The sequence below is a fragment of the Chaetodon auriga genome, chromosome 2 (genome assembly GCF_051107435.1).
Source record: "Chaetodon auriga isolate fChaAug3 chromosome 2, fChaAug3.hap1, whole genome shotgun sequence".
Taxonomy (NCBI): domain Eukaryota; kingdom Metazoa; phylum Chordata; class Actinopteri; order Chaetodontiformes; family Chaetodontidae; genus Chaetodon; species Chaetodon auriga.
The window spans coordinates 8,181,004-8,205,451 of NC_135075.1; the positions used below are offsets into that span (position 1 = coordinate 8,181,004).

General features: G+C 43.7%; 1 protein-coding gene across 4 annotated transcripts in view; it reads right to left on the minus strand.

Annotated features, from left to right (window-relative positions):
* The window catches only part of LOC143334071 (semaphorin-3F-like), a 59,471-nt gene that overhangs the window by 8,186 nt on the left and 26,837 nt on the right, over positions 1-24,448 (minus strand). For 2 of the 4 annotated variants that reach the window (XM_076752603.1, XM_076752593.1), the window contains exons 3-12: positions 14,915-15,075; positions 14,485-14,547; positions 13,848-13,967; positions 12,417-12,506; positions 10,602-10,695; positions 7,762-7,881; positions 7,352-7,491; positions 6,033-6,147; positions 406-475; positions 135-279 (exon numbers count right to left, since the gene is read on the minus strand). In XM_076752603.1, coding sequence (XP_076608718.1) covers positions 135-279; positions 406-475; positions 6,033-6,147; positions 7,352-7,491; positions 7,762-7,881; positions 10,602-10,695; positions 12,417-12,506; positions 13,848-13,967; positions 14,485-14,547; positions 14,915-15,075 — 1,118 coding nt within the window. The remainder of the gene's footprint in view (positions 1-134; positions 280-405; positions 476-6,032; positions 6,148-7,351; positions 7,492-7,761; positions 7,882-10,601; positions 10,696-12,416; positions 12,507-13,847; positions 13,968-14,484; positions 14,548-14,914; positions 15,076-24,448) is intronic. The other 2 variants (XM_076752620.1, XM_076752611.1) reach the window with 1 other exon arrangement.

The following is a 24,448-nucleotide window of genomic DNA, read 5'->3' on the forward strand; positions in this document are numbered from 1 at the left end:
TACAGTCATATTATGAGTCTGCTTATGCTGATGCTTGCATCTTGTTCAGATGGTTTCCATTTGAGATCTAAGTCAGAGAGAAATGGTTGTTATGGCAGCTTGCTCTCTTGAGTTGACGTGTATTTGAAACTCACCGTGCCGGGTCGAGGGTAGGGGATCTTCCCAGTGTAGGCCACCCACTGGTAATTGGGACCCTCCTTGTGAGCAAAGGGTCCATTGAAGACCATGCGGATGTCGGCCATGGAGTAGACACAAACTGCTGAGCCTTTGAAGACAGAGCTGGAAAGAGAAAGTAAAGGAGGGGAAAGAAAAAGGGTCAAATTTGTCTCACAAAAAAAAAAGAAAGTTAAAACAGAGGCAGTTCAACATATAAGTATGTACAGTATTTGATAAAAGGATACTAACCCAGAGACAGAGAAGACTCCATATATGACAGGGTTTTTTGTGTCTTGTGTTGGCTGTATGTAAACATCTCCTGTAAGAGAAAAGAGAAAATCACATCAGTACAAACAGACTGGGTAAAGGAAACATCACGCTCCACAGCACAAGCACTCTTCTTTACTAATATTTACACAGCTTTCAGTCGATCCAATCTCTCTTAGCCAAAAAGACCTTTAGGCTAGATATCTCCAGAAGGAACAAAGAAGATGAACCTTCATCTTTGTTGAAAACACATGGAACCCACTACTGGATTTGGATAATGAGCAAAGTGGGATCTTGTGTTATGTCTTTATGCTTCTGTGAGAGTCCCTGAAATCCATAATTGCACCAAAAGAAAAAAAGGTCAGGGGTTCATGTGGGAATTTTTGTGCTGCTTATTAAGTGATTGTGTGAAGTAATTGCCTTCAGCTTGTCCACAGCAATTCAAAACAAGACTAAGAACCTACAGTAACACTGAAGCTACTGGCAAAATAGTGCCTTGAGCAAATGCTAATGCAGCACGCTAACATGCTCATAATGACAATGCTAACATGCTGCTTAGAGGGTTTAATGTTTACCATTTTAAACATCTTAATTTCACATGTTAGAACAACATTTGCTAACTAGCATTAACCGCAAAGTACAGCTGAAGCTAATGGGAACTTTATTAATTTTGGTCAAAAAGTACGGGATGAATTAAAATGTCCCATTCGTCCTGAAGGGGGCATGAATGTGTAAAACAAATTTCATGGCTTCATTCAACAGGTATATGCATATTTCACTAAAAACTATAAATAAAAAATTGAACGACCATCAGAATGACATTAGCATCACTAGATTAACACACTGGTAGTGCAGCTAAATAAACGAAAAGCATGTTAAACATTAGCTTATAAACAGAAATAATAAGATGCATTTCACCGTCTCAGTAATTGTAGTCTGTGCACTGACAATAAAGCTGAATCTAGTCTAATCGAATCTAAAAAACAAAAATAACAGAAAAATGGGAGTGTCATCGGTCCACCTAGCCCTCCTGCCATTCTAATATCCTGCTGATGGAAGCAGTAGCTGTAAAACCACAGCAATCAACTTTGTGCAACAGGAAAGTGAACAATGGCCTCAGGAAGGACATGTAAGGTGAAGTTTTTACTGACAAGATAACACACTGAAACTAAACCTTGAGAGGCCTAACAATCCTAAACGAAGCAATTCAATCCAAGCACCAGAGCCATGATATTTAAGAAAGGAGCAGTAAAATCAAACAGTCTGGTTTTCTACTGTCTAGACTGGAAGAACGTGATTGCTGAACCACCTGAGACTGCTTAGAGGGAGACAGAAAATTTAAACACGATATGGTGAGATTCTCCTCTTCCTGCATCCATAGTTCATGTCTTTCACTTCAAGGGAAGGAAAATATCTCTTCTCTCCCAAAGGAGAGCTGCATCATATACTCTTAAGCCAATTGTGGGAGTCTCTAAATCATGAACGCTCACATACTCTGTCCTACAGGGCCCTGACATTGGGAACTGCCTGATTTAGATGATCGTTTTGTTGATACTGAGGAAAGGTCCACCGCAACAAATAAAGAGGAACTAAACATGTGACGGGTGATAAGTCTCTCTCTTGTTCGGTACCTGACCTAAATACTAGTCCCAGGAGGCATGTCCACTGCCAACAATAGGACGAGGACTTTTAGCATAAAATGAGAATGTGCTCCCAACCTATTTGTGCAGGGAAATGACGCAGAGTAAAGTCATGATTGGCGAGAGAGTCAACAAGCGAGAGACAGAGGGATCAAGCTAAAAATATGAGTATTAGAGCTCAGAAAGTGAGCAAACAGAGGGAGAACTGACTGATGCAAAAACCAAGTGTACCAATTCAGATTTATGCACTTTAAGTCCCTCATAGACCAGCATGAGAAATTAGCTGTCAGGCTGCTATGTAGATAGAATGATACATGAAGAGGGTGAGCATTGTGTTTGAATCTGAGCTGCTGGGCTCTGGTCATGTTCACATTCGTGAGTCTGAACAGTCAAGTCTTCCTCTGGGGACTATCTGCAGCCGTGAGCTCATTCCTGGAGAAAAGGATAAAGCTGAGAGATAGCACACGTGTTATCCTTCTTTCTCAGTAGCTCCGAATTCCCCAAAGTCATACTCACGCACACACCCACAAGCACACACCACCATGCCATCTTCCACAGCTGCCACAACCAGAGTGGTGGAACGGTCATGGGTTAGCATGGATGCAGCACGACAGGCTGCACCGGTGTCACACAGCAGATGATCCTTGTCATGACATACAGCTGTTGTACGGCAGAAATGGTCAATTTGCACACAAGAACACGCAAGTGTGCGTGTATGCGGACAAGATACCACTGAGGCCAAGATAGAGCTATCATGAACAGTCGCTAAAAACAGATCAAGGCTTCAGAAAAACACAGAGAAAAAGCTTGTCATTTGCAATCAAAGCTGTCCTGACAGGGCAGTGATGACTTAGCTCCAGGGGATCTTGCCTGTTAATAACAGCTAGGAAAGGATCCAGATTCCACAACCATTTCCTATGTTTTTATGGCAGTAAAATCTCAGCCACCATATACCTTATTTCCTCTCAAAAGATTTCATTTTCTACTTGATCAGCTTTTGGATTTTTTTTTTTCTCAAGCTGCTGTCGATTCCTCTTTGTGTCTCTTCTTTCTCCATGTGTCTCTCTTCTCTTGCTCTCTGCCTTTTCATCTCTCGAGTTATTGATTGTAGACTTGTTTTTAAAGTGTTCCACATCTAAAATGCAAGAGGGTCTTTCTATTTCTGCATGTTATTGAGAAAAAGAGCATTTCAACACTGTGTTTTAAATCAGTGTGGGTCATTTTGGTACAAAGTTGTCAAGCAGAGCCAATAAGTGCAACATATTCCAACTGTAAAAACTCCCCAGGTCTCAAACGTGCTTCGCTGTGATGGCTTTCTACATGAGATGACCACGGCAGGAATACAGCTGGTCTAGACATTTCAGCAAACTTTACTACACTGACACTGACGATTCTCCTTTACTACACCCCATGTGTATGTAGACTCTGACAGAAGTAGTTTGACATTTTGGGAATATGTGTATAAGCTTTCTTTCCAGGAGTTCGATGAGAAGATGAATACCTTTCTCATATCTATAAAGTAAATATGAAGCTACAGCCAACAGCCGCTTAGCTTAACTTAGCATAAATACTAGAAGTTGGGGAAATAGCTAGCCTAGCTCAGTCCACCCGTAAAACATTCACGTTCCAGCACCATAACAAGTGAAGAGTAAAAAACACAATTAGTGGTTTTATGGGGGGTTATAGGAATATTTCAAAGGTTGGGTGCTGTGAATTCCTGGAGTCCACTGATTTATAGAGATGTCTCGAGTCTATATGCTGTCTCCTGGCTCCAGCTTCATACTGACATACGTACAGTCACGAGAGTAACAATCTTTGTATCTAACTCTGAGAAAAAAAGGCATCCATCTATTAAATCAAAGACCTACATTGAATATGCATCCAGTGTGCATAGTTAAAGAACAATTTGCCCTTGTGAAACCCTAAAATCTCCACTCTCTCTGTAAAGACAAACTCTCCAGCAAGACAGCTTTATAAACATTCAGATGAGACAGTAAATGTGAGTTCAGTAGCATCAAACTCAATCATAGCCAATTCACTATCCCCTTCAGGAGTCTTTGGCAGGGATGGCTGCTCTGCAAACTGACATGTTCAGTCTTTCCTTCTCTATGGGCATGTCCATCCTGTCATGGCTGCCCTTAGTCCTTCACCAGGCTGTTCCACAACAAGCTCATGATCAGACACTGACGATTCTCCGGCTCTCAGAGAACAGAACCAGTCTGCACAGCACGTCCGTGTCAGCGCTGACCTGACCAGTAACGACAGCACCCTCATTTGTAAAGGCAAAGTGAGCCCATTCCCACTCAGAACCGCTTTCATATCATCTAGGTGAAGTGGCTGCACACACAGTTTTCAAGTGTGTGTGTCGCTTTTTCAGTTGTTCAAAGAGGGATAAAATAAATGTCACCTGTAACAACAAAATGCTGCTTTTAGTGCTGCAGGCAGATTGAGATAAAAGCAAGGAAGCAAGATAAAAGCCAGATAAAGAGACAAAAGACTATCATCAGATTCAACAGGCATGGCACTATTCATTCTTGAGATTAGTTCAAGAGCAACAGTAGCCTCACGCATCAGTCCCCTATCACTCTTGGCTCTATTTTGAAGCTGTGAGACAGAAAGAGAAAGAGATTCCCCTGGAGAGGCTTGTGGTCTCACAGTCACAGACATTCCTGTGTGGTGATCTGATCTGGCCGCCATCTTGCCACACACACACACACACACACACACACACACACAAAAACAGACACTTTTGTTTCAGACATATTGAGACAAAATACCAACTTCAGTGGTGGGATTATGTGTGTCATTCCCATTACAGTATGCTGTATGGGCCATATGATGGGAGTGGGCTGCCATATAGGCCAAGGACTGAGGTCTGGAGTGTATTTGCACAAGTACACTCTTGGCAGGTGCTGCAGTAGAAATTACAGTAGACTGTTCTCTACTTAGTATTTCAGATGTGATCATACATGACAGGAACCTGAAAGTGAATATGTCTGAAATAAATTCAGTCATGTCATTTTCGTCTTTTTCCTTTGTCATTTGATACCTACTGTCAAAATGATTAACAGCACAAGGGATGGATTTAGTTTCTTTCAAAAAATTGGGTGTAACAAAAGTTCTTGGCTCATAAAAAAGCCTTTACTGGAGGCAATAGAAGTACTAATTGTTTCTGGAAAGATTTTTGGAATTTCACTACACCATGTCACAGATTGATGCAACAATGCTTTAATATCTGCAGCACATAGATATGTATAAGTGTCTACATTTGCTGTTCTAAACACCCAAACATTCTCAGAAAACAAAATAGACCTCTGCTCCTCAGGCGCAGCAGGAAACAATGCGTTTAAAGATCAAATGATTCGCTGACCAGTTACCAAAGTTTATTTTCTATTTCTGCACTATTCAACTTATTGTTCAGTCTTTTGTATGTCTTTTTTTTCTATGCAAGTACATTTAGTGCAACGTTTAAACCTCAGTCAAATTCCTTGTATGTACACACATATTGGCCAATAATCCTGATGTGAGAATTTGATGCTTTTCTTTGTCATATATGACAGTAAACAAAATATGTACGGGTTTGGGACTATTCAGTCAAACAACACAAGCAATTTGAAGATGTCACTTTGGTTGCTGGGAAATAACAATGCTTTTTGTTTTATAGTTTTGGGGGGTTTTGTGCATTAAATGATTACTCGGGTAATAGAGAAAATAATCTGCAGACTAATCAATAATAAATATAACCGTCAATTGCAGCCCTAGATGTGTAGGATGTAGTCTGGCAATAGACCACGAGACAGACCACCACCTACAGAAAAATCAGAGGAAAAGACATCACTTGGCTGACAGCATGTTTGATTGAAAGGAAGTCCATCCAACACCCTCCACCCCCACCGAGTAAACTCGAGATTACCACAACTGAAAAGACTGAAAGGAACCACAGCATAATCTCAAGGTCTTTGTACTCACGGAGCTCATCAAAGTGCGTCTCCATGCCGTCGGCCCCTGGCACCGAGCAGATGAGCCTGGCCTTCAGGAAGGTGCTCCACTTGTTAACCAGACAGCAGTGGCCTCCATCATCATTCTGTATTTGAGAGGGTGGAGACACAGAACAGTTCCTCCATCACTCAAACTCACATCCTCCACTATCTTCCTACTGAAAACAAACCCAGGTGGAGCCACCCACACACACTATACAGTACACGTTGCTTTGCAAAGCCAGGAAGCTAAAAGGAGGGAGGGGTGGGTGAGATGGTAAACACTGTCTCCTCCTATTTAGACTCTTCCATCTGTGGTGGAGCGAGGCCAGAATCTACCCCAGTAAGAAAGAGCTGAGGCCAGTATGTGCTTTAGAGTCCTCCTCCATAATCAGCATCTTTAGAGGATGTCGCACTTTAATGAGGAAGCCTTTTAATATTTCATTCTAAAGGCTGGTTGTCGGCTTCACAGTCTTCATGCACTCGTGATGATTCCCATTTTGGGAGTTGAAATGTTTTCATAATTTCCAGTGCAATTACAATATATGGCTGAGTGTATTTTTGGTGGTGTGCAGCGTGCAGTGAATGGCAGTAAGAGTATCCAGATGTGTGTCGAAGTAAGAATGACAGGACCGGGTCTCTGGAGTCCTGCAGCAGAGCCCACTGAGAGGGGGATGAGTGTTTGTGTGCCGGGTCAGCGCCTGACCCCCTCAAATAAATACAACGGTGAACAGCTGAGGCGACAAGCACACGTACGCCACATTTTCTCACTCGTACCCCTGCTCATACACCCGCTGTAATGCTCCAACATGCACGCAAACCCGTAAGGGACACATAGACTCAGACTCACACCGTATAAACACTGTAAGATGCCCTATAAGCTTTCCAGAGGCACTTGTTGTTATTTGTTGCTGTTGCTGAGCTCACTTTGTGTTTCTAGGGCACACAGGAGTTTAACGGAGAAGGACTCTAAAAGAGAGCTCTTTTTAAGGCAGTGAGTTATTCGCTGCCATATACACTAAAAGCTTCAAGTGTTTTAGGACTACCAGGGAGAAGAGGTCAGAGGATCACAGGGTCAGAGGGCAGAGGGCAGTCTCACAGACAGAGGGATGCTTTGTAGACAGGGAGGTTAAAGACACATGTGGATTCCAGCACATCAGCGTTGGCCAAATACTAGTTCTGTGCCCGTAAACATTCAAACACAGTGGGTGACTCGCCTCAGGAGTCTACAGCCTGTTTTTATATCGATGCAAGTTTTCTTTTCATTATGTTTACACCGCAAAACAAACACGCCTCTCACTGTGTACACACCAAGCAGATGCGTCCTATACGGGACTGGGTCACAGGACTCTGGCCCATCTCGGAGGACTTCTCCCGGAAGAAGAAGTACAGCTTGTCATCATTTCTCTCCGCGCTGTCTGGGATGAGATGTACGTGGATGAAAGTGGGGTCTGTGAGGAGAAGAGGTGGTGAGATGATTAGGCAGAGGATGAGCTTGGGGAAACATCTGGCTGAAATCCTGTATAAACAGTCTGAAATCTCTGGCTGAAATCTTTTCTAAACTGTTAGCATTTCCTGTTTATCACTTGTTGAAGGATTCTAAACACATGCAAACACCAGAATCTTTACATTTCAACTATTCATTTCGAACCCCGAGTGGATCATGTAACAAGCTGGATAAAAGCCCTGTGTATCATTTCTAGGTGAAATAGGACAGTTACCATTTAACCATCTGGAGTTGTACTGATCTGTTCGCATGGCAGTCTTTGTCCCCAAAGTACGGAAAATAGCAGAGTCTGTTCCCATAAAGTCAACATAGACCCCAGCATACAGTTCACCATCTGAGAGAGAGAGAAAACAGTTCAGTTTAGTGAAATTCCTCGACTCTGACATTATTCCAGCACCACCCTTGGCACAAAACACCACGGCTTTTATTTCAAAATGTATATTTAGAACCCAACAACTCAGGACTCCTTGAACCACAAAACAGAGGCTCAGCATAACAAAGTCTCCATCTACACATTTGTCTTCATTTAGAGACAAAGCGGATGATAAGTGGATCATACTGTTACTCAAGATGCAAGCGGCCAATCCTCGAAAGGCTAGAGCAGGATGCTACCTTATTTCATGGGTCCTATTGCTTCTTAAATTTTCCTAGAAAGGAACTGATAATGTAACTGTACTATGGAAAAATGGAAACAGCCTTTAATTGATTATTCACCAAGCCCCATCCTCCTTAGTTACTGTTGCTGCCTGGCAAGCTTTGCCTTTCAGCATGGCACACGATGCAGTTTACAGTGAAAGAAGAAAACAAGACCAGACTTCCTATTTTGAGCCAGCTACTGGATTTTGTCTGCTGAGAAGACAACTGTCACTTATTCAAACAGCTATTTCTAACATAGCCTGTGACATCCCTAAATAATGTCGCTAATTATATGCTTGTTGCCTTTGGAAATAATGCTACGTTACTCCTGAGGTAATACAATAGTTAGTTGGACATGCTAACATTTAGAGCAGACAAAGACAATATTTATTCCATCCCTTACGCTCTATTAGTTCTTCTGTCTTTAAGATTGTTGTTTTTCTGTCAAGGATATTCCTTTGGAGATCAGTTGCTTGTAAACCCAACACTACTATTGTATTTTCAAGTTCTTTTTCTACTTCTCTTATTAAAGGTTCAAATAAACGCATTTACTATATTTACTGCCCCTATTTTCCTTGCAATTAGTTCCAACTTATATTGTTCTTTCCGGGAAACTTCCGAAGAAACCAGTAAACTATTATGGGACACATAAAATGAATTGTTAACAAAACCAGTGCTCAAACTTCCTGAAACAGCCTTCACACATTCTCCAAAAAGACATAAAATATGAGCACATCCATGTGTGCAGACTGACAAATGTATACAGCAGCCTTGTTAAGCCACAGGAAGGCAAGGTGTTGGTTCTCCAGCTGCTGTAAGGGCCCCACTGGTGAGCAGGTGTGACTGTCAGAGCTCTCAGAGATGGAGTGAGGACACGGCGGGAGATGTAGCAGACGAAACAAAAAACACTGTCCTGACACCATTATATTCAATGTCATGGTCCTTGGCAGTGCTATATGGAGATTGATGATGTATCATTAAAATGTCCATGGATGGCGGGCTGTCTAATGTGGTGCAGAGCCGAACAGACAGTGGTCAATGGTAAATCTATTGTTGTGGTACAGGGTTCTTAATCCTTATCAACACTAACTACAGTGTCCCTTGTATGACGCTAACTGGTGGAAGTGGGGGGCAAATCCATCTTGGATGACAGTACTGGTTCCACACTGGTCAGCTGGCAGTGCGCTAATGTGGGAAAGCAGTGCCAGTGATTTACACCCGCTGTCTCACCCCACAGAGGGGAGATCGCCTTTCACTGGTGGCAACTGTGTGGTCTGGACCTGACTATATGACCTTGGGCAAAGGGACAGAGGACGCTGCCTTCATGAATGCTACAACAGATGACAAGATGATAAGCTACAGTCTCCACACTGAACCATGTTACATGCTTACAATAACAGGATGGATAGATAGTGAGCAAAAGTGGGAAATAGATGGCCTCATGTGTTTTTGATATTTGCCAAAATGACTTTATTTGAACATTATACGCACATTATGACAAAGAGTGCATATAAATGGGTGGCAAGCTAAAGGGAAAAAACAACGTAAGTGTCTTAGTAAGGTGCTGAGCCACCATAAGCCTTCAGAACAGCTTCCTTGGCACTGATTCTCCAACTGGAACTCTACTGGAGGGATTACCACCTATTTTTTCAAAAAATATTCCCTCATTTAACATTTTGATGAAGGTGGTGGTGAATGCTATCGGACATGACAATTCCAAAACTCCCATTGGTGTTCCACCAGGTTAAGATCTGGCAACTGCAGTAAAAGGTAAAAGCATAAGATTGACATCATTTTCATACTCATCAAACCATTCAGTAGCCCCTCGTTCCCTTAATGGAAGAGCTGCATTCATTATGCTTTTATTCTGGTTTTACCTTTAATTTGTCGCCCCTCTGTATCATGGTTTACAAGTAAATGATCTCGGCCATTTACACATGCTAATACTTCAGGGATGGGAATAAAGAACATTTTACTTTTCAAATGGTGATAGAAGCACTGAAATATTTTCCCAAAAAGTGTTTTGATTGGAAGTCACAGTGAAATTCCCAAGTGAGGGATACACATATTAATAGCACATATCACTGTGTCCATATTCCCCCTAACAAGGAAACATTCCTTAGGATATAATGATTTGGCTGATTAGACTAAGCAGCTCACTGTGGGAAATAGGACAGGATGGAAAGGACACTCGGCCTGACTCTCTTGACTTCATCTTCAATAGCAGACGATAAATATTTTCTGTTAACAAAGTGTTCCAAAAATATAAATTGTGAGCAGAAAGCAGGCCATATAAAGAAACAGGAGATGAAAGATGAAGAATCCATATGGGATGACACTGCCATTGCTATGAAGGCCGCTGGGCCAGACTGCACCCATGCCTACACCCTCATGTGACCAAACCCAGATGACACTCACTGATCAAAGCTGACACGCTGTTGAGCTTCGGGTCATAGGAGCACTTTCCCTTCCCAGATTCCACTTTGCCCGGCTCCAAATGGAAGATTTCTTCCTGAAATGGAAAATCATATGGAGATGGCAATAAATTCAGTGCTCTTCATCTTGTCACTGCGATTCCCTTGTGTCGGGAAAATGAGGCAGCAAATGTGCTCCCCCTGACTCCTGTGGGACCTATACGGCCTGATGGGGGATGAAGTATTAGAATAATGAGCGTGCGTTCATACAGAAAAATACATGCGGGGAAAGCAAGGAATTTCTAATCCATCTCTATGCCACTCTGCTGCGGAAAACAATGTGTCGTGGGCTGCTTCTCTCGGCATAATAAGCTGCATGCCAAATATCTCTCAGCCTCTCTGTGCCTATGGCTGTGCAGGCCTACTGCTGACACCTGTAATCCAGCACAGAGAAAACAAACCTGGGATGGAGGCTGGATGACTGATGCTCACTGCTCGTGGCATCCCTGCACGCAAGCACTGAAAGGTGATTGGCAGGAATTTGCGTATGAGAGTCAGGGAAAATGAATCGGTAGCATGCAATGACATGTCCTGTAGCTCCGCCTCACAGACCAGAGCATGTTACACCAACGGGTACAGAGATGGAGACATCCCTGTCATTGTCCATCAGCACTAAAGTAGGGAAGAGAACATGGCACTGTGCCAAATTCACTTCATTGGATCATACACACACCCTTGTGCAATTCCCTACTCATTTTTGATTAAAATCACCACGCGTGCAAATAAGAAGGTGCTGGCAGCTCACTCCCAGCCATGCCAGATGTTGACGTGTAAAAAAGGTCACAAACATTTATGTGTACCAGTGGGAAACTGTGCCCTGAACATGTTTTTACAACCCTGTCGTAAAATATGACCCTTCAGAAAAGTTGCAACATATTACAAAAAAAACAAAAGCGAAAAACTGGACTAGAAAATCTTTTTTTTTCTAAGTGTCCCACTTCACCTAAAGCTCTTATGTCCTTCAAAAGTCCCTTTCTCTGTTTTAAAGTGCTTGGAGAGCTCAAACATTGGAGACATGTTCAAGTATGTGGCTCTTTTATTTCCTATACAGCACAGCTAGTTGGCTACAGATGGCTGGTGTTTGCTCTGGGCTAACAGAGCCTGCTGTGGGAGTGGGTCAGATGCTGACTAGTCCTGCCGCCTCTGTGGGAGCGACTGCACCACATTCCTACAGAAGGTGAAGAGCTCAGTGGGGTGAAGGACTGATGGGTGGGACATCCTGCATTGTCTCAGATAAGCGGGATGAATGATTCAGGTATCCGTTGTTAAATAAATGTTAAATATATGCTAAATTAAAAATGAATATGCCATGCATTGAACAGCAGTGAAAGCCTGTTTGATTAAATTTGTGCCTCGAAAAAGTCAACAGATATTTTTTAGCAGCCTGAAAAGCCATTTCCACTTGATAACCCAGCTCTCATGCAAAATATGACATTTAGCACAAAATGCAAAGCACAAGAAGGACAATGACAGATACGAAAGGGTGCTCAGACAATGAGGCTTACACAAAGAAAATATAGGTGAAATACTGGAGAAACAATATCACGTGAAATTAAATGTAATTCCACATCACACAACACTTTGAGATTGTGCACGGACTGGGAAAGATGCATGCCAAATGTTATGGAGACAAATGATGGCCGAGTTAATGATGGTGTTGACAAAATGAGCTCAGACACAAAGAGAGGGAGCGTGCTGCTGGTGACCACGAGCCCAGGCAGTGTGCAGGGTTGCGGTGCAGACAGGGCCCACATCGCACCTTAAGTCCAAGTGTCTCGTGCACCGCGCTGGGTTCAGCTGCGCGGCTAGCCCTTCCTCTGGCCTGGGCCATCTGCAGATACATGGACGTCTAAAACAGGAGACAGCAACACAGTCCGGATGTTACGCCACTGATGAGGAAGGATCAAGGACCTTCCTGACCTCCATTTCCATCACTTGAATCTGTCCTGATTTCCAGGAACGGTGAGAAACCAATGCTATTGAAATGAACATAACGCAAGTGCATGAGGAAAATATATGCGAGTGTGCAAGAATGTTAAGGGAATATGTGTGGCTTTACTTCACCAGATGGTGGAAAAGGCAACAATAGTACTCTATCCTGTGGGTGAGTCAATAAAGGCTCTCACAGTATGCTACATACATTTCCCTCAAAGCTGCTGCCAAAGTAAAACATTTGGCTATTGCGGTTTACAAAAGCTACAAGTCTCCTCCTGACAGCGCTGCAGAACTTAAGAATATACCCTGCAGTGGTGTAATCAAATGGCAGTCCATCTGAATTAATAATGACAAAACAAGTTTCCTTCTGTATGTCAGGATATGTGTGTGCATGCATCTGTATGGAGTGCATCATGTCATGTTTTTGCAATCACAGTTAACTCCCCAGCCCAGCTGAGAAAGGTGCTCACAGGGGGACGACTCAGACCTGTCTGTTCAATGTGACGGAGAAAAAACAACCTTCTCCTTAATGGACTAGAACTGGAACATTCCACTGGCACCCCATAATGGGAGCTCCCACTTCCAATTACCCAACGTCTCAGATGGTGGAGGCTGGCGGGTGGCCTGGATGAATGCATGAAGGGGTGGATGGGCAGGTAAGCGAATGGGGCGAATGGATGGAAGCCCTTCGTTAGTAAAGGGTCATGTAGGAACCAAATGCAACAAGGGACTCATGCAAGCCGTGCTTGATGTTGCGAGTTCTCTGCACTGTACTGTGTATCTCAGGGGAGAGTCCGATGGGAAATTTACTTTTTATTTATCCCTTTAAAAAAGTCCCCTGGTCATCATTAGGGAACAAGTGTGATATTTAAAGAAGAGTGAGGTGTTAAAGGGTAGTATGGCGAGGTAGTGATGCCTGGCTTGGTTTGGGAAATTCAAGAGGTCCCATTAAAGCTTGAGACTAAACAGAGTCGTTTTAACAGCTCACTGGGGATGACAGCTGTGTGCTGGTGAAGCTGTGCTGGCTGCTCTGCCAGATGCTGAGACATGGTACCACGAGCAGGCTTAATAATGGAGGAAAATCATTGTAAAGGGAACCTAGTGTAAGGTGGATGGAGAGCAAGAACTTGGGTGAGAGAAAAGGAGAGGCTGAGATAAGCCATTCATATTGCAGATGGAGAAAGCTGTTTGCTAAACTGATGTACCAAGAGGTCACCATCTTGGCTTGTACATTCCTCAAGTCTTTGAGCCTAACCTGAGGTTTGCGTCCGCGGTTGACAAAGGTACAGACTGGATTATAAGCTCCTGTCCCGCAGACGTACAGCTGAGTCCGGTTCCATGGCTCGATCAGACGGATGAAGTTTGCACATTCCTCCTGGAGACACAAAGACCAGACTGAATATGATAGTAATAAACATCTAAATGAAAGGCCATTCACAGCCATATCTTACCAGAGTACTTTTTTTTAAGTAAGCATTTACCAAGTGCTTAAGTCTGGGTGGCAAAAAAGAAACTAGTAATACTGTGGTTCTAGGTATATACATTTAAGCAACATATCAAACAATCAGCCAGCGGTGCTGTGCTCTCCACTCTGGCCTGGCAGAGAGGAGGAAGGAGAGACTAACTGGGCTTCTCTGCTCCAATCCATTCCTGTCTCCTTGGCTAGACAGAAGGGAACCAGAGGTTTTACTGAGCCAAGACCTAACCCCACGGGTGAGTGCCACTTTTACAGGTTCCTCACATTAAACCAAAGCGGACAATGGAGGGAGCTATGCCTTTAATACCATGCATTTGAAAAACACATTTTCTTTTTTAGGCTATCATTTTGATGGAAATCACCTTTGCTGAATAGCCCTGCTGAGGTTATAAGTGCTGTCAACAGGCGTACTTACGTTGGCGTCCTTCCCACTCACAAGGCACTCCATCCTTCTTCGCTCGGACACTGGCCAGTGGATCTGCCAGGGTGGAACAGAGGACATTTTATAGTTATAATCCAACGCGTTATACATCACTGCCATTTATGAGATTTCTGGGCTAAAATTGCGAAAGGGATATCCACCCAGGCTAATATTAGTCCTGTTGGGATTGTCATAACCCAATTACAGTGTTTTAATGACCCAATGCTAGAAAAAGTGCACTCCAACAAAAACTAGATGTGAGCTAACTAAAATGGCTGCTGCCGGGCAATAGAGCAGAACATTTTGCCCTGGGGGCTTCTGTTGTAATGCTGAGGTGAAGACGCTTGCTTCATCACAGTGTAACAGCCCATTTGAGGGGCCAAAGTTTGCAGGGAGGGGAAGCAGGGCATGGGAATGATCTTACGATATGTGGGTCCTTGTTGATGTCATGGAGGTCCAGGGATAGGATGTGGTCCTTGCTGCCAACGTACATGCGGTCGTGGTCCTCATCCATACGCAGGATCCGGTAGTCGGACGTGTTGAGGAGGTAGGCGAAGTGATGAGCCGTACCGGTGGATCTCAGCTCTGTTTGGAGACAGAAATGTATCCATTAATGGCAGCTGTGGTGCACATGCACATTTTCACACACACATGCACGTACAACTGACACATTCCTCATGCCACTCCTGCATACCCGTCCGAGTTATCTGATGGTTTTCCACCAACACTTCTGTAACTTAACACCGCACATTAGACACAAGTGCTACTGAGAGTCTGTCACACTGTGTTGATGGCTTAATACCGCCTGAGTGGATCAGAAGATCTTGAAAGTCTCTCATCATTGGCTGTCTGTAATTTCCAGTCAGAAGTCAGACGAGACAGACGATAGTTTGACAGTTAGATATGATGTTTACTACAAACTCACACCGTTTATAAAATAGGTTAAGATGGATATACTGAGGGTAGGCGGACTTCAACTGCAACATTGCTGGTTGGACAGAAGGTCAGAGGAGCGTGCGCCTTTGTAACACAATGCAGTCAACAAGTCCTCTCATGTCGAGAGTAACTCAATCTTCCTACAGCTCCGTGTTTGAGTGTTTGTTTGATGTGTTCTTCTTGGTTCAGCAGCCACATACAGACAGGGCAGAGAGGCCACTGCTAAGACAGCAGAAGGCCCCATGCCACACCATAGACAAACACACTCCTCCACAATCTATAGGGGGAGGCACGAAAGGGTGGCATTCACATATTGTTGGACAAACACAGAGGTTTCGCTCGAACAGCTGGAAAGTCCCGTTGCACTGTTTAGTTTTATTCTATGACCAACAGACCACAGAAAGCTTGAAACAGTGAACCACACTTTGAGGTTACCCTGGGTTCTTTTGTGTTGATTTAGCAGCCAAAAATGTGGTGAAGGGAAACCAGATGATAAACTGTCAAATACAGTTAGCTTTGCCTGACTGTTTACAAATGATATATCAGAACAGAGGTGCGCCTATGTATAGTTAAAGGTAAGAAGTGTGACATGGAGTCAATGAGGGGTGTCATACCTTTAAAAGCAACACCCAGACTTATGAAAATAAGAACAATTTGAAAATTTGAAATGTTTCAGGCAGTTGATAAATAACCACATGCAGGATCTGTATGTGAAGTCATGTTCAGTATGTTTGAAGTTAGTATGAAACATTCCTGTGGGGTTGTTAGGTGGTTGTGCAGAAGAGTGCTGGACACCAAAGCATGCAAAGCAATCAACATGTCCAGCATTGGGCCTTAAAATAAACACCATCAAGAGACCTTTTTAAACAGTCTCCCTATGGAATCTGATATTAGCAGTCTTTCCAGCCAGATCTAAATTTAACACGGGGTTACGTCAATAAGCAAAGATTAATAGCATTAGATTTGCTATATTTGTACAGTTTGATTTAATAACTGTGCCCACCAAAGGAATGTTTACAGGTCAGCACAGAGATTGACAGCTGTCAGAGCCCACAGCAGAGGAGCTGCAACATGTGGTCGGACCCTGTGATTATTTGTGTTGGAGACTTAAGTTGAATGATGAGTCCCCATACACTCTGTGTTTATGTGTGTGTGCGGATAGAGTGAAACACACCGGATAAGAGCGCATTGTACAAACACACACACACGCACGCACGCACGCACGCACGCACGCACGCACGCACGCACGCACGCACGCACGCACGCACACACATTCCAGGCCAATCAAAGCCCTTCCTGAGGCAGGTTGTCAGCTATGCCTTAGTGTGCATTTGCTGTTAGAATAACTGTATGGGACCATCTGTCAGCTGAGGAGGGAACGTGAACAGTGCATAGTAACAACACACCCTATAAAGAGAGCAACACATTAAGAAACAGACACACATATCATCTAATCTCATAATCACAGGATTTTGTCTGGTTTGACTGCACTCCACAAAATGTCCAAATTCTACATCACAGCAAAAATTGTAATAAAATGGAATATCTTCCCTTAACCTGCAACCCTGATTCAAAAAAAGTTGGGACACTGTGTATAACTTAAATAAAACAGAATGTGGTGATTTGCCAATTGTTGGAGCAACTAAAGACTGGCAAAGTTGTGGAATACTCCAAAAACACCTGATTGGATCATTCCACAGGTAAACAGGTTGATTGGTAACAGGTGATAGTGTCATGATTGGGTATGAAAGGTGCATCCTGTAAAGGCTCACTCATTCACAAGCAAGGATGGAGAGAGGTTCACCACTTTGTGAACACATGATTGTATAAAGGAAGATTAATACTCAGGAACATTTCATAAAACCATTGTTGGTAAACACTGTTATTTTGCATAATGATCGCATTCTATGCTTACAAACATTGGAATCAGGGTTGTAATTGTAAGACACACTGCACCACAGAGAGCTACACTTAATAGATGATGGTGTTGTAGTAATCAAACCTTGCAGAGGACCATGGTATTTTATTAGGAAAGAATGAATCAGAGCTAAAGTATCTTTAGACTTTCTAAGGCTCTGCAGGAGTAATGCTGCACAGGATTCACACAAGGAGCTCATGCTCAGGCCCTAAATGGCCCTTCTGAAACCTCTCACCACGAGTTAACAAAAGACAGAAAAAACAGAGTAAGAAATCAGATTTAAAAAAAAGTGTGAAGCCATTCTAGCTATTGGACATCATTCCCTGTTCTGTCAGCCTTTCTCAATTCAATCCCAAAGTCGACTCTCGCCTCAGGCAGGGGCACATCAGGCATTGTGCTCCTATGAAATGTTGATTGAGGACGTATAATGGCAGCAGACTGAGCTTGGCCGCTACACTGCTCGGGAGGTCAGGCCGCCTGTGGAAACAAGCCCAGCAGGTCCCTGGACTGAGGCTGGTGCCAGGCAAACACTCAGTCACAATCAGCTTGGAAAGACATGCAGAGAGACTGTGCTGCTATGTGCCAGATCAAGACCGATGCAGAGGAGTGGCTCCTGTGGTGCCTCCATTGAAAAAATAAAGAGGGATTAGTAGGTTTGCGTTAGAGGGGAGCAGAAGCATGTTTTCCAATATTAATAACAATTTGAAGAAGCTGGCAGTAAGCTAAGTTTCAAATGACCATTAAATTTGCGAACCTATTCAACCAGTCACATATTATTGAGCTCAGACATGTTCAACTGCATGCTCAACCCACAGCGTCCCCGCAACACACAACTGCACACTCGGAGATTAGAATTTGAACAGAAAAAGCTGAACTACTGTGCTCTTTGTCAGCCACATTAGGGCATGACAGCATTTTCCACACACAGACTTATCCTGGAGATTTAGAGGCAGGGAGCAGTGTACGAGTATGTCTATTAAAGCCAGATAAACTCTTAAAGTAGCCCATTACTGCGTGTATGGTTTAGGTTCACTCTGGGGGGTCTGCACACACACAGCGGCTGCTTTGTTTTGGGGAAGGCACCACTTCCCTCTGTGGAATGGCAATGGCTCTATTAGAGGTGAAAGTAAGCCGGTGAGGCAACCTGATCCTCGCACTCAATGTCTCTGCCTTTGCTCTTGCCCATTTACTTATTTTTACACTAGAAGCCACATTTGCACGCAAATAAGAAGAGGTCAGTGTATTTGACCTTTTTTTCCCTCATTTTCAGTCTGAGTAGTGTACGTGTAGTAGTACACAGTAAGTTAAGTGATTAAACAGGAGGGAGCTCTGACCTCTCAGTCCATGAGAGGGGGGCAATCCAGTCCACTCTCCTCAGTCTGCTGAACACAGACAATCCTCTCCTCTCTCCCAGCATCTCAAGGTGCTGCTGGCTGACACAGCCCACTGCCGGTTCCCACAACTCAACACTCTGCTCGTACTGCAAGGAAGGATCCTGCCAGTGTTTGAGAACAGCGAGCTGTGTAAGATGAGTCCTGGAAACATTTGAGTGTCCTTTAATGTCTGCATCAGAGCCAAGTACTTGTTGTGAGAGATAGACTGAGACAGGTAGGTGCACAGCTCTTCTCATGTGCTTGATACAATCATCAGTGGTGCAAAGTATTTTCATTTTTTCCTACTTTACACTTATATATACTCCACTACATCACAACATTTCAGAAGGAAATATTTAAATAGTATTACTCCACTACATGTATTTCACAGCTGTAGTCACTTTGCTGATTATGACTTTACGTAACACACGATAAGCTAAAATACAACTGCACTGTTGAAGATTAAGCCAATGTTTCCCAGTCCTTTTGGCATGTGCCCCCATACAAGAAAGCTTAGGTCTCCTTGTCATGTTTCAGATGTCTAGGAGATGCTGGTACTTCAATGAAAGAGGGATTTCCTGTCTAAACCTCTTAGATGGTTTCATTTAAATAACTGTTAAGGAACCTAAAGAGGTAAAATTACCACATTTTTCTGAACACTTCTTCTTTCTGACCCCATTAATCATCTCACGACCCCTCAGGTTTATATTGTGACCCTTTGGAGGGAGCCTGACCCCTTGGTTGGGAACCACTGGAATAAGCTACCTAATGAGTAAATGAATATTGATGCATCTGTATTAACAATCTACTCGTGCTGTATATATTGTCTCCTTATAATAGTAAAGGACCTGAATGTGTCTTCCACTGATAATAATGTTCAGTCGTGTGTTCATTTGACACCTGGAATAAGCAGCATGACCTTCCCTGAAGAAAATAAAATACTCACATCAGTTCTGCTGATTACTGTGCTGAACCGTTCATTAATAACACAACAAAACCTCCAAATCATTTTGCAAAGTGGAATATAGCCACAAGCAATAACATGGTCCATTGCAACAAGCACATTTGTATTATTGATTCGCGTGTTACATTTTTTTATATAGTGAATAAAGCGGTTATTGAGTTGATAGGCAGCATCCATCCATTATCTTTATTGTTCTTTGAGGGAGATGTGGGGGCCGGAGCCAATCCCAGCTTGTTCAAGTCAAATTCACTGGACCACAACTTACCTCATTTTCCAATGCTTGTGATTAGAAACATCAATTCTCTGAACAAACTGTAACTCTAATAGATGGTCTTTGGCATACATGCACATACATGTACAGATGCCTCCAGGGAACACTCATGAGACTCGAACCCTATCCCTTAAAAAGGTTCATTATCTTTACACACACCACGCCTAAAACATCTCACACACCATCACTAGCTGTGCCACATCAACGGCTCCAAGTCTGAGGTTACTTGTTTTTATCTCTCTGCCTACGCATTTAACTGCAGAATCTCAACTACAAATATGGTCTTCGCATGGAAAAAAATGCTGAGTTGCTGAGAAGGGAAGTCTTTCCAGTAGCACTGAAGCTGGGCCAACACTGAGACAAGGAGCCAAATAGCAAAAAGTACACAGATGGTTTATTTTATTTATTGCCCAATATATTTTTATTACATTCATTAGATTCATTTTCGGAGACTAAAAACAGGTTGCTGAGTTCCTGTACATTGTAGTTTGGGAAATGCAACACTGTTTTCCTGTGTGCGGACTTCTGCAAGCAGCTGCTGCAGTGGAGCTGGTCAGTGGCCAGTAGCACAGTGGTTCTACTGGGAAGTATTGGATGTGTCCACCATATGATTTTAGCCCCTTGCTTGGACCATTATAAATAAGAATGTGTTTTTGTCAGCTTGCCCTGGTAAATGAGGTATAGAAGCACAGAATAGAGAGACATGCCTCACTGTCAGACTGAGCCAGCCCTCCTCCTCCTGAGAGAATACTTGGCTGCTGACGGTGATCTCAGGGGCTGCAGGCCTGCATGTTATAGCATATCTCTCCATCTTAAATTAATAGCCAACGGGCCGAGTTTACTTTGGAAATATGTTTGGACAGGAAAAGTTCACTGGCATGCGGCGCACTCTCAAGATCACATCTCCAGGAATAAGAAAGCCCACTGGTTAATGTTGTCTTATATGAAATGATTTCCCACCATGCTGTCACACAAGGGAAAGAGGAGACTGCATCTTATGTCTCATATTCAGCTGTTAATGCATCCTACTCTGCCGGTAAGATCAGAGCTTCCTCTCATTAAGGAGCGATTACTGCCTGCATCGTGACTTAACAGTACACAGCCCACTCCACTCATAACTTTCCTGGCAAATTCAGAAGAAACATCAGGGAAGTGATTGGATCATGGAAACCTCTGGACTGTGTGTTTAAACAAAACAACGGAGAGAGAGCGAGGGGGGAGAGAGAGAGAGAAGTAAGAGGGAGTAAATACACATCCTGCCACTTGACAGCGCAGCGCACAGTCGAAACATGACACTGATATGGGCGTTCCACCCCACTGCATATTTCTCTGGTTTCAAATTGGGTAAATTAAAAGTGCAGACCACTGCCAATGACAGAGCATGTTGTTGCTTGAAGCCTGCACTGCTCCCTGCAGAGAACTGAAGGTACAGAGGACGGGGGAGGGTGAGGGGAAGAGACAAAAGTTTGCTGTGTGTTGCTTTGACACTGAACAAGAAGGGAGCGATGAGCAATGTGGAGTGAAGTGTGCAGCAATCACCTTCTCAGTTCACGGGTGTGTGGTTTTCCCTTGTGGAACATGTGGCTGATAATTAGAAACTGCAGCCACTGCTTCAGCCCATCCTTCTGTCCAAAGATCACAGTGCGGCACTAAAGCTGGAACACAAGCTATGATCTGTTCTACTGAAATAACACTACACTGAAAAATCATGTCTGAAATAGGGTTTAATTCAGTCTTCTGAGGTTGTGTAATAAAGTGACAGAAATACCGCTTTAGCCCATGGCACATCATAAACAAGCTGCACTACCTGAGCAGTGTCCTAAGGCAGTTTCCAACCTGCCAGAAAGAGGTGTGTTAGTTCACACACACCGGAGTGGCAGGAGTGATAATTGGGGTGTTTAAGAGGGGGCGGGAGAGGTGGCATGCTCTCACACATCAAAGGCAGCACTTTTTGGGAATCCTCGCCAAATATTTTGAATGCTGTCAATGCAGAGGAAGAAAACTCCAGCTAAAGCTTGGTTTAGGCTTCTGCGTCGCGGCGACGCCGTACCTACGCCGTCGACGCAGACCCCTACGCGGACCCTACGCCATAGCCTGACGCGCACCTCCAAAAAATCCTGACTACGCGTCGCGTCGACGCGTAGTGACGTGAACGTCGAGGACTGTGATTGGTCCGTTCAGAACGTAATTTTCGGTTCAGTCGCAGCCCTATGGTCGCAGCACAACAACACCGCCATTTTCAAAGTTTCTGTGGTGAGAGCTACAAGAAAAACTGGACCAAGCCGAAGAAAGAATTATCGAGGAGGTACGCAAGTACGACCACCTCTACAACTCCTCTTCGGGGCAGCAAGAGCCCCCCGAAATCATACAAAGACACAGCCGCACCCCCCTAGCGGCTTGGCGGTGAATTGCGGAGCAACGCGTTCCCTCGACGCAGAACTACGAATGCTCAGTGACGGCGTAGGGTGTACGCCGTAGGTACGGCGTCGCCGCGACGCCGAAGCCTAAACCAAGCTTAAGACAGTCTCATCGTCTCAGTCTCAGTCTCAAAGTTTTAACAGCGAGCAGTAATGAGTTGAGATGACACAATTGACAGTGCTATAGGTTTAGGAGACTTGCTCGACATGGCATGCATCACCTTATGGAAGTCTTTCTCATGCATGTGCATAGAGGTGCATTTGTTCTCTTGAGCACAGTTTAGGTTGTTTGTTGTTGTTGGTTTGTGTCTATCTGTCTTCATCATACTGTAACATGGCCTTTTACAACTACTGTTGCTTCAACAGATTTCTGTTTACTTATCTATTAGAAACATGATGTGTGTACATCTCACAAAATGAGTTTTTCAGATGAGTTCTTTCAGTAGTTTGTTTATTTAAAAAGTCCAAGATTTTACTGACTTCACACAGTACAGTGGAGCTGGCTTATATCCAGATGCCTGTATCTGAGAGCAGCTGTGGTTTTCTCTTATCTTAATCTGGCAAAACTTTCTCACAGTAATTTCCTGTATGTGCTGGATAAGGAAGTGCCTAATATAGGGGCGATCACTGAGCTCACAATCATGACGATGGAGCCCTCTCCTGCATATGGACAAGTGAGTGACCGCTGGAGGGCTCAACTGACACCTGCACTGCTATCTTGTTAGCAGTGTCACTTCTAATCAGCCACTCTCTGGACCCACAGCGGCTTCCTTCACTCTCCTTCAACAGCTCCTTTCAACACAACTTGTCTTCATGTCAAACATTTGCTGGAGTTATTTGGGTTTGTGTGTGCTGCACGCTTCAAAGCCAGTAGAGAAGTGACACAGTTGTTGAAGAATGCCTGTGTGATTACTGGAGAGTGGGTATGAGGTTAGCTGTGCTGCTAAATGAAAAGGAACGATAACAGCATGTGAACGCAGCAGCTGCTCGCCTCGGCTTAGTCACTCTGTGGGATGAAGGAGAATAAAAGCGGTCAGAGGCTCGGCCACTGTGTCACATCAGATAGGACGTGTCATTCAGCAGATAGCAAATATGCAAGGGCACGGGATCCAGAGATATGATCTGAACCACTGGTAATGCCAAAGAGCCCGGCCCACAAAGGAATGGTAATCTTCTGTGATGTGCTCTCAGCGACGTGGACAAGCTTCACTGAATTCTGTGTGTGTGTGTTTGTGTGTGGGTCTGCATCTTGGGAGGAGAGACAGGCTCTGCAGCTTGCTGCTAGGAAAGAAAACATAGACATAACAGCATGCCTGTACAAACATCTGCCTCATACATACAAAGCATCAACACAAGCAACTTTGCTCGCTATCGCCTTACCAGCAATGTTAGTACAATGCTAATTGGCACAGTTATTGCAAAACTGAAAACACTGTTTAAATCATTGGGATCATCATTGCCAGTCCTTTACTATTACTAGTAATTTTACACTAAATCCTATTTTGAACTAAACAATACACATATGGCTACTTTATAACACTATCTATTGATCCTGCTCTCTTGTTCAAGTGTTTATTGCAAAATAAGTTGAGCCCCCCTGGTCTGGCTGAAAGACTACATAACCTGATGGAATTCAGCCAGTCTTCCTCCCTCCACGAGCTTCCGCCCTGTTTGGTTTAGCTGAATTTTGTCTTATTTTTAGTTACAACTCATGTGTGGCCTCCCCTTTTCTGTCCAGCCATGCGTTGGGTCGTGACACTTTCCTCCGAAGCATTCATAGCATTGCACTCCTTTGTACGTACTAAAACTATGAAGCAGTGAAAAATGAAAAAGGAGGGTTTAAAAGACATTTGAATCCTTTGCAGTTCGTCATCTCTGGTCAATCACTGCACGATTGCCTGATTGGAAAGTTACAATATTTGTCAGAAGCAATCCCAATTCCAGTGTCAGTAAGGTATTATGGGAGGGGGTTTCAGACACTATTTGACCATCTGGAAAGCATTTGTACACTCAAAGGCTGTAGTTTATCAGTCACACTGCAGACACCTGATGCCACATGGAGACCCCACATGTTCTGAC